General features: G+C 37.3%; 2 protein-coding genes across 4 annotated transcripts in view; one reads left to right on the forward strand and one right to left on the reverse strand.

Annotated features, from left to right (window-relative positions):
- LOC146009505 (uncharacterized) overlaps positions 1 to 13,300 on the forward strand; it is a 225,369-nt gene that overhangs the window by 191,522 nt on the left and 20,547 nt on the right. The gene's annotated exons all lie outside the window — the stretch shown is intronic.
- EMX2 (empty spiracles homeobox 2) overlaps positions 1 to 13,300 on the reverse strand; it is a 34,162-nt gene that overhangs the window by 13,200 nt on the left and 7,662 nt on the right. The window contains exon 2 of one of the 2 annotated variants that reach the window (XM_083145691.1): positions 8,791 to 8,975. The exons of the other annotated variant lie outside the window; for it this stretch is intronic. Coding sequence (XP_083001817.1) covers positions 8,791 to 8,975 — 185 coding nt within the window. The remainder of the gene's footprint in view (positions 1 to 8,790; positions 8,976 to 13,300) is intronic. 2 annotated transcript variants of the gene reach the window in all.

A 13,300-nucleotide genomic window follows, 5' to 3' on the forward strand; every position in this document is an offset into this window, starting at 1 on the left:
TACATACATACATACATACATACACATACATACATGCACACATATATACATACATACATATATACACATACATACATACATACATACATACATACATACATACATACACATACATACATACATGCACACATACATACATACATACATACATACATACATATATACACATACATGCACACAAACAAATACATATACACATACATACATACATACATACATACATACATACATACATACATACATATACACATACATACATACACACCCATACACATACATACATACATACATACACATACATACATGCACACAAACACATACATTTACACATACATACATACATGCACACACATACATATACACATACATACATACATACATACACACATACATGCACACAAACACATACATATACACATACATACATACATACATACATACATACACATACATACATACATACACATACATACACACACATACATACACACACACACACACACACACACACACACACATACATACATACATACATACATACATACATACATACACACACATGCACACACATACATACATACATACATGCACACATACACACACAGTACATACACACACAGTACATACACATACATGTGCGCACAGTATAATAATACAGGGACATCTGCAGTTATACACAGAAGTTGCACCCTACCCTATGAGTTGGGGAGGGGGGGGGGGGGGTAGAGTGCGAGCTCCTAGACCCCGGCCGTGTCTGCAGCTGACAGATAAGTAAGCCGCTGTCTGGGAATTAGGGGCCGGGGCTCCCGCACCGCTACCAGGGTGACTTTAATTCGCTTTTACTTGGCTAATTGAGGGGAGGACGGTTCATGTCTCTGTGTTGATCTGGAAGAAATGTCTCATTGCGCTGACATCGGCACAAAGACCCCCAAGGATCAGTCAGCACAAAGACCACCATAAGCCTCCCTTCTTCTCTGACCTCCAGAATAAAGGTGCAATCACTTGTAAGACAAAGACGTACACAGCCCCCATCCCCTGCAATAGTGTCCCGGCCTAATCCCCAGCCAGATATTCTCTGCTCAAGTCTCCATTAGTTAGTGACAAGTATAAACTCACTCCATCACCACTTCCTCTGATATGGGCTATTATTATCGCCGGCACTTTCCCTCTCCGAGATTAGTATCACTGCATTCCCCATTTACACCAATTACTGCACAATAAAGGCACTGCATTCCCCATTTATACCAATTACTTCACAATGTCACTACATTCCCCATTTATACCAATTACTGCACAATAATGTCACTGCATTCCCCATTTATACCAATTACTGCACAATAATGTCACTACATTCCCCATTTATACCAATTACTGCACAATAATGTCACTGCATTCCCCATTTATACCAATTACTGCACAATAATGTCACTAACTTCCCCATTTATACCAATTACTGCACAATAAAGGCACTGCTTTCCCCATTTCTACCAATTACTGCACAATAATGTCACTGCTTTCCCTATTTACACCAATTACTGCACAATAATGTCACTGCATTCTACATTAATACCAATTACTGCACAATAATGCCACTGCATTCCCTATTTACACCAATTACTGCACAATAGTGTCACTGCATTCCCCATTTATACTATTAACTGCACAATAATGTCACTGCATTCCCCATTTATACCAATAACTGCACAATAATGTCACTGCATTCTCCATTAATACCAATTACTGCACAATATCACTGCTTTCCCCATTTATACCAATTACTGCACAATAATGTCACTGCTTCCCCCATTTATACCAATTACTGCACAATATCACTGCTTTCCCCATTTACACCAATTACTGCACAATAATGTCACTGCATTCCCCATTTATACCAATTACTGCACAATAAAGGCACTGCTTTCCCCATTTATACCAATTACTGCACAATAATGTCACTGCATTCCCCATTTATACCAATTACTGCACAATAATGCCACTGCATTCCCCATTTATACCAATTACTGCACAATAAAGGCACTGCTTTCCCCATTTATACCAATTACTGCACAATGTCACTACATTCCCCATTTATACCAATTACTGCACAATAATGTCACTGCATTCCCCATTTATACCAATTACTGCACAATAATGTCACTGCTTTCCCCATTTATACCAATTACTGCACAATAATGTCACTGCTTTCCCCATATATACCAATTACTGCACAATAATGTCACTGCTTTCCCCATTTATACCAATTACTTCACAATGTAACTGCATTCCCCATTTATACCAATTACTGCACAATATCACTGCATTCCCCATTTATACCAATTACTGCACAATAATGTCACTGCATTCCCCATTTATACCAATTACTGCACAATAATGTCACTGCATTCCCTATTTAAACCAATTACTGCACAATAATGTCACTGCATTCCCCATTTATACCAATTACTGCACAATAATGTCACTGCAGTCCCCATTTACACCAATTACTGCAAAATAATGTCACTGCATTCTCCATTAATACCAATTACTGCACAATAATGTCACTGCATTCCCTATTTACACCAATTACTGCACAATAATGTCACTGCATTCTCCATTAATACCAATTACTGCACAATAAAGGCACTGCATTCCCCATTTATACCAATTACTGCACAATAATGTCACTGCATTCCCTATTTAAACCAATTACTGCACAATAATGTCACTGCATTCCCCATTTATACCAATTACTGCACAATAATGTCACTGCAGTCCCCATTTACACCAATTACTGCAAAATAATGTCACTGCATTCTCCATTAATACCAATTACTGCACAATAATGTCACTGCATTCTCCATTAATACCAATTACTGCACAATAATGTCACTGCATTCCCTATTTACACCAATTACTGCACAATAATGTCACTGCATTCCCCATTTATACCAATTGCTGCACAATAATCCCACTGCATTCCCCATTTATACTATTAACTGCACAATAATGTCACTGCATTCTACATTTATACCAATTACTGCACAATAATGTCACTGCATTCCCCATTTATACCAATTACGGCACAATAATGTCACTGCATTCCCCATTTATACCAATTACTGCACAATAATGTCACTGCATTCATCATTTATACCAAATACTGCACATTAATGCCACTGCATTCCCCATTTATACTATTAACTGCACAATAATGTCACTGCATTCCCCATTTATACCAATTACTGCACAATAATGTCACTGCATTCCCCATTTATACCAATTACTGCACAATAATGTCACTGCATTCTCCATTAATACCAATTACTGCACAATAATGTCACTGCATTCTCCATTAATACCAATTACTGCACAATAATGTCACTGCATTCCCTATTTACACCAATTACTGCACAATAATGTCACTGCATTCCCCATTTATACCAATTGCTGCACAATAATCCCACTGCATTCCCCATGTATACTATTAACTGCACAATAATGTCACTGCATTCTACATTTATACCAATTACTGCACAATAATGTCACTGCATTCCCCATTTATACCAATTACGGCACAATAATGTCACTGCATTCCCCATTTATACCAATTACTGCACAATAATGTCACTGCATTCATCATTTATACCAAATACTGCACAATAATGCCACTGCATTCCCCATTTATACTATTAACTGCACAATAATGTCACTGCATTCCCCATTTATACCAATTACTGCACAATAATGTCACTGCAGTCCCCATTTATACCAATTACTGCAAAATAATGTCACTGCATTCAGCATTTATACTAATTATTGCACAATAATGTCACCGCATTCCCCATTAATACTAATTACTGCATAATAATGTCACTGCATTCCCCATTTACACCAATTACTGTATAATATTGTCACTGCATTCCCCATTAATACGAATTACTGCACAATAATTACACTGCATTCAGTATTTATACTAATTACTGCACAATGTCACTGCATTCCCCATTTATACTAATTACTGCAAAACAATATCACTGAATTACCCATTGATACTAATAATATCACTGCATTCAACATTTATATTAATTACCCAACAATACTGTGACTGCATTTCTGATTTATACTGCAAAATAATATCACTGCATTCAATATTTCTACTGACTATATCACTGCATTCCCCATTTGTACTAATTACTGCACAATAATTTCACTGCATTCACCATTTATACTAATTACTGCATAATAATGTCACCGCATTCCCCATTAATACTAATTACTGCATAATAATGTCACTGCATTCCCCATTTTCACCAATTACTGTATAATATTGTCACTGCATTCCACATTTATACGAATTACTGCACAATAATTGCACTGCATTCGGTATTTATACTAATTACTGCACAATGTCACTGCATTCCCCATTTATACTAATTACTGCACAATGTCACTGCATTCCCCATTTATACTAATTACTGCACAACAATATCACTGAATTACCCATTGATACTAATAATATCACTGCATTAAACATTTATATTAATTACCCAACAATACTGTGACTGCATTCCTGATTAATACTGCTTTCACATTGCAGAAATGGGTAATGACACGGTATTCTTAAATGGAACTTTAAAACGGGTCTGAGCCTTGAGACCTTTCACATTGCAGGTGAAAACCGTTTTAAAAATCATTTAATACCATTCAAAATTTAACCCGTTTAACCCCCAAGGGACACGTTTCAAGCCATTGAAATAGAGCCATTTACACTGGCTAAAAAACGGCTTTAAAACGTGTTGGACTCTGCTTTTTAACTGTGTTGAAATACCGGTTATCTTTAACTGGTAAATCAACTTTGGCACTTTCACATTGCAGCCTTAAACGTTTTAAAATGGGAAAAAAACGGCAATATACCGGTGTAAAAGTGCAATGTGAAAGGGGTATTATACTGCAAAATAATATCACTGCATTCAATATTTCTACTGACTATATCACTGCATTCCCCATTTGTACTAATTACTGCAAATGGAAACATAGAATTTGATGGCAGATAAGAACCATTTGGCCCATCTAGTCTAAATAATGTCACTGCATTCCACATTTATACTAATTACTGCACAATAATTACACTGCATTCCCAATTAATACTAATTACTGCACAATAATTACACTGCATTTAGCATTTATACTAATTACTGCACAATGTCACTGCATTCCCCATTTATACTAATTACTGCACAACAATATCACTGCATTCAACATTTATATTAATTACTGCACAACAATTACACTGTTTATACTGCAAAATAATAGCACTGCATTCAATATTTCTACTGACTATATCACTGCATTCCACATTTGTACTAATTACTGCACAATAATGTCACTGCATTCACCATTTATACTAATTACTGCACAATGTCACTGCATTCCCCATTTATACTAATTACTGCACAATAATTTCACTGCATTCCCCATTTATACCAATTACTGCACAATAATGTCACTGCATTCCCTATTTAAACCAATTACTGCACAATAATGTCACTGCATTCCCCATTTATACCAATTACTGCACAATAATGTCACTGCAGTCCCCATTTACACCAATTACTGCACAATAATTTTACTGCATTCACCATTTATACTAATTACTGCACAATAATGTCACTGCATTCACCATTTATACTAATTACTGCACAATGCCACTGCATTCCCCATTTATACTAATTACTGCACAATAATTTCACTGCATTCCCCATTTATACTAATTACTACCCAATAATGTCACTGCATTCACCATTATACTAATTACTGCACAATAATGTCACTGCCTTCACCATTATACTAATTACTGCACAATAATTTCACTGCATTCACCATTTATACTAATTACTACACAATAATGTCACTGCATTCCCCATTTATACTAATTACTACACAATAATGTCACTACATTCACCATTATACTAATTAATACACAATAATGTCACTACATTCACCATTATACTAATTACTGCACAATAATGTCACTACATTCACCATTATACTAATTACTGCACAATAATGTCACTGCATTCACCATTTATACTAATTACTACACAATAATGTCACTGCATTCCCTATTTATGCAAATTACTGCACAATAATGTCACTGCATTCACCATTTATACTAATTACTACACAATAATGTCACTACATTCACCATTATACTAATTACTACACAATAATGTCACTACATTCACCATTATACTAATTACTGCACAATAATGTCACTACATTCACCATTATACTAATTACTGCACAATAATGTCACTGCATTCACCATTTATACTAATTACTACACAATAATGTCACTGCATTCACCATTTGCACCAATTACTGCACAATAATATCACTGCATTCCCCATTTATACCAATAACTGCACAATAATGTCACTGCATTCCCCATTTATACCAATTACTGCACAATAATGTCACTGCATTCCCCATTTATACCAATAACTGCACAATAATGTCACTGCATTCCCCATTTATACCAATAACTGCACAATAATGTCACTGCATTCCCCATTTATACCAATAACTGCACAATAATGTCACTGCATTCCCCATTTATACCAATAACTGCACAATAATGTCACTGCATTCCCCATTTATACCAATAACTGCACAATAATGTCACTGCATTCCCCATTTATACCAATTACTGCACAATAATGTCACTGCATTCCCCATTTATACCAATTACTGCACAATAATGTCACTGCATTCCACATTTATACCAATTACTGCACAATAATGTCACTGCATTCCACATTTATACCAATTACTGCACAATAATACTGCTACATTAGGTGCTGATCACACCTACAGAACCGCACAGTTGTATAATGGTTGTATTCCCAAAAGTTTATAATAATACATTCTTCATTTCTCCTAATATAATATAAATCCATTTACCAGTTACTGCATAATATACTATAATTCAACTAGTCACCACTTGTTCTAATTAGTACAAAACAATTCACAAACACTGAACAGGCAATATCAGTAGAGTAACCAGGTATTACTATTACTACACTATGATATCAGTAGAGTAACCAGGTATTACTATTACTACACTATGATATCAGTAGAGTAACCAGGTATTACTATTACTACACTACGATATCATTAGAGTAACCAGGTATTACTATTACTACACTATGATATCAGTAGAGTAACCAGGTATTACTATTACTACACTATGATATCAGTATAGTAACCATGTATTACTATTACTACACTACGATATCAGTAGAGTAACCAGGTATTACTAATACTACACTATGATATCAGTAGAGTACCCAGGCATTACTATTACTACACTATGATATCAGTAGAGTAACCAGGTATTACTATTACTACACTATGATATCAGTAGAGTAACCAGGTATTACTATTACTACACTATGATATCAGTAGAGTAACCAGGTATTACTATTACTACACTATGATATCAGTAGAGTACCCAGGCATTACTATTACTACACTATTATATCAGTAGAGTACCCAGGTATTACTATTACTACACAATATCAGGGAAGAAATGTAGCCTTTTAGTCCAGTTGTTACTTAATAATATTCCATGCAGCATTTACTGCATACCACCATTGCTGCAATAACAGAAGGTGCAATTGCATGGCAGTGAGTGTATCAGCGTGCTGTGCAGCAGCTAGAGACCATTGCTAGATAATTGTGGCCATTGTTGGATAACTGTGACCATTGCTGGGTGACAGTGGCCATTGCTGGGTGACAGTGGCCATTGCTGGGTGACAGTGGCCATTGCTGGGTGGCAGTGACCATTGCTGGGTGACAGTGGCCATTGCTGGGTGGCAGTGACCATAGCTGAGTGACAGTGACCATTGCTGGGTGACAGTGGCCATTGCTGGGTGACAGTGACCATTGCTGGGTGGCAGTGACCATAGCTGGGTGACAGTGACCATAGCTGGGTGACAGTGACCATTGCTGGGTGACAGTGACCATTGCTGGGTGACAGTGACCATAGCTGGGTGACAGTGACCATAGCTGGGTGGCAGTGACCATTGCTGGGTGACAGTGACCATAGCTGGGTGGCAGTGACCATGGCTGGGTGACAGTGACCATTGCTGGGTGACAGTGACCATTGCTGGGTGACAGTGACCATAGCTGGGTGACAGTGACCAGTGCTGGGTGACAGTGACCATAGCTGGGTGACAGTGACTATGGCTGGGTGGCAGTGACCATGGCTGGGTGACAGTGGCCATTGCTGGGTGACAGTGACCATTGCTGGGTGGCAGTGACCATTGCTGGGTGACAGTGGCCATTGCTGGGTGGCAGTGACCATAGCTGGGTGACACTGACCATTGCTGGGTGACAGTGGCCATTGCTGGGTGACAGTGGCCATTGCTGGGTGACAGTGACCATTGCTGGGTGGCAGTGACCATAGCTGGGTGACAGTGACCATATCTGGGTGACAGTGACCATTGCTGGGTTACAGTGACCATTGCTGGGTGGCAGTGACCATTGCTGGGTGACAGTGACCACGGCTGGGTGACAGTGACCATTGCTGGGTGACAGTGACCATAGCTGGGTGGCAGTGACCATTGCTGGGTGACAGTGACCACTGATGGGTGGCAGTGACCATGGCTGGGTGGCAGTGACCACGGCTGGGTGACAGTGGCCACGGCTGGGTGACAGTGGCCATTGCTGGGTGACAGTGACCACGGCTGGGTGGCAGTGACCATGGCAGGCTGGCAGTGTGGGTACCTGGGTCTCGGTCAGGCTGAGACTGTGTGCCAACTGTTTCCTCTCTGCGCCCACAACGTAATGGTTCTTCTCGAAGGCGTGTTCCAGGCGCAGCAGCTGAGATGGGGAGAACGCTGTGCGGATCCGCTTCGGTTTCCTGGCGAGGGCATTGTGCAATAGGAAGCTCTCAGCGCTGCTCTCGTTACCTGGGGGAGGGAGGGAGAGGAGAGTGTCAGCTCTGTGGACTAGCCACCTGCGCCGGGCTGTCCCCGCTGTGCTCAGCACAATATGTGTGTGTATCACATTGTGTAAGGACACTGTAACACACAGCACACACACACACAGACTCACACACACAGACTCTCTCTCTCACACACACACACACACACACACACACACACACTCACACACACACACACACACACACTCTCTCTCTCACACACACACACACACACACACTCACACACACTGACTCTCTCTCTCTCACACACACACACACACACAGTCTCACACACACACAACGACACACACACAAACATACCCACACACACAGCACACACACACACACACACACACACACAACGACACACACACACACACACAAACATGCACACACACACACACACACACACACACAGTCTCACACACACACACACACACACACACACACACACACACACACACAGCACACACACAGCACACACACAGTCTCACACACAGTCACACACACACACACACACACACACACACACACACACCACACACACACACACACACACAAACGTCGCCAGTTACACGTGTAATTGATCTCACTCATCTTCAGTTCAGTTATTTGAAATTTATCGCTAATTACAGCGCAAGGATGCGGCGCTGTGATCATACATACCGCCGCAATGATACCGGGTGCGGGTCTCCCAGTGTCACCTGTCCTGCGCCCTTATAGTACATGCCCCATGTGCTGTGTCTGTCCTGCGCCATTATAGTACATGCCACATGCGCTGTGTCTGTCCTGCGCCCTTATAGTACATGCGCTGTGTCTGTCCTGCGCCCTTATAGTACATGCGCTGTGTCTGTCCTGCGCCCTTATAGTACATGCGCTGTGTCTGTCCTGCGCCCTTATAGTACATGCGCTGTGTCTGTCCTGCGCCCTTATAGTACATGCGCTGTGTCTGTATAATGCAATCTGTGTACATATATAGTTTGTATGCCATGCCGCATTGTTTCACCTATGTACACACACACACACACACTAGTTATACACACACACACACACACACACACACACACACACACACACACACACACACACACACACACACACACACACACACACACACACACACACACACACACACACACACACACACACACACACACACACATTATCTACATCGTTTCAGTTTAAAAGGCCACTTCTCCGGCCAAGACACCGGCGCTGCAGGAGAAGCACCGGGAGCCCCCTGACATGTATCCCCCATAGTACCGTGTGTCACATGTATGTACCTGCCTCTATGTATATCCCTGCATCAGTCACTTCTGTAGTTACATGTAACATATACATACATACATGCATTATATATAGTTTAATGTAACACATACATACATACATACATACATACATACATATATTATATATATATAGTTACATGTAACACATTCATATATTATATAGATCGTTACATCTAACACATACATATAAAAATATATTATATTAAAGTTACATGCAACACATACATAAATTCATTCACATACCATATATTTTATTCACAGTACAGATTGGAGTGCGGGGAGTGCCGGACGCTACAGCTCACTATATAGATAGAAATAAAATATATGTATGTGTTGCATGTAACTATATATATATATATATATATATATATATATATATATATATAGTTACATGTAACACACACACAGTAACATGTAACACGTACATACATTATATATAGTTACATGAAACACATACATACATATATTATATATATATATATATATATATATATATATATATAGTTACATGTAACATATACACAGATGTGTATATATATAAATATATATATACACACAGCAACATGTAACATATACATAAATTATGTATAGTTACACACAACACATACATACATATATTATATTATATAAAGTTACATAAAACACATACATACATATATTATATATAGTTACATGTAACATATACATATATTATATATATATTTATATAAAACACATAGATATATTATAGATGGATAGATAGAATTACATATATTATATATCAGCACCACTATGCTGTTATACATACATTATATATAGTTACATGTAACACATACATACATACATACATTATATATAGTTACATGTAACACATACATACATTATATATAGTTACATGTAACACATACATACATTATATATCGTTACATGTAACACATACATTATATATCGTTACATGTAACACATACATACATACATTATATATAGTTACATGTAACACATACATACATTATATATAGTTACATGTAACACATACATACATTATATATAGTTACATGTAACACATACATACATATATTATATATAGTTACATGTAACACATACATACATTATATATCGTTACATGTAACACATACATACATTATATATCGTTACATGTAACACATACATACATTATATATCGTTACATGTAACACATACATTATATATCGTTACATGTAACACATACATACATACATACATACATTATATATCAGCACCACTATGCCGGCATACATACATTATATATAGTTACATGTAACACATACATACATATATTATATATAGTTACATGTAACACATACATACATTATATATAGTTACATGTAACACATACATACATATATTATATATAGTTACATGTAACACATACATACATTATATATCGTTACATGTAACACATACATTATATATCGTTACATGTAACACATACATACATACATACATACATACATTATATATCAGCACCACTATGCCGGCATACATACATTATATATAGTTACATGTAACACATACATACATATATTATATATAGTTACATGTAACACATACATACATTATATATAGTTACATGTAACACATACATACATATATTATATATAGTTACATGTAACACATACATACATTATATATCGTTACATGTAACACATACATTATATATCGTTACATGTAACACATACATACATACATACATTATATATCAGCACCACTATGCCGGCATACATACATTATATATAGTTACATGTAACACACATAAATACATTATATATAGTTACATGTAACACATACATACATTATATATCGTTACATGTAACAAATACATACATTATATATCGTTACATGTAACCCATACATACATTATATATAGTTACATGTAACACATACATACATACATACATACATACATACATACACACACACTTCCATACACACACAGCAGGGGTCCGGCACTCAGCAGAACTTGCGCCTGTTAGTGTAACGAGATACTGTATTAGGTAGCGCAGCGCTACACGCAGATACCACTATACAAGAGATGCTGCGTGTTATGTGCGCCGGCTGCGTATAGGAATAACCCCAATGTATGTTATATGTATAATATCGTTATCATCACCCATCTGTATAACCGGCTGCAATGTCTCTCCCGTCTGCCCAGGAGCAGTTCTGGTCGAGTTACATCGCCGCTCTGTGCCTGTGTATAACAAAGTATTGTGTATGTGTGTGTGTGTATATATGTGTGTGTGTGTGTGTGTATATATGTGTGTGTGTGTGTGTGTGTGTATATATATATATATATGTGTGTGTGTGTGTATATATATATATATGTATATGTGTATTTATATATATGTGTGTGTGTGTGTGTGTGTGTGTGTGTGTATATAAACCCCAATATTCCTCAACGCGCTACCAGATAATGCAAATATACAAATAATACAAGATATATAAATGATGCATATATATATATATATATATATATATATATATAAAGCAAGCAATGTCTTGGTTAAACACGTAAGGAGACTATAAAATAGCAGCAGTCCCTACACATGAATCGGAGGCTGCGGGTATATATAACTAGGAACACTTTCTGTATACATTATGCTACGGTGGTGATATAATGTCCATCATACAGTCGGGAATTTTATATATATATATATATATATATATATATATATATATATATATATATATATATATATATATATATATATATATATATATATATTTACAGTTTACAGATGAACGCAGATAAGATCTGTAATATCATATTACTGCACAAGTACTTATGTTAACAACACTGAGATACAGAGAAAAACCCAAAGTTTGTATTATATGTGAGGACAGAGGGCACCCAGTCATATACAGGGGTGTAATCTATATGCACAGATACATATAATGTAGAGTGTGTGTATTATATGTGAGGACAGAGGGCACCCAGTCATATACAGGGGTGTAATCTATATGCACAGATAAATATAATGTAGAGTGTGTGTATTATATGTGAGGA

Source organism: Crinia signifera, chromosome 6, assembly GCF_055691185.1.
Source record: "Crinia signifera chromosome 6, ASM5569118v1, whole genome shotgun sequence".
NCBI classification, from domain to species: Eukaryota; Metazoa; Chordata; class Amphibia; order Anura; family Myobatrachidae; genus Crinia; species Crinia signifera.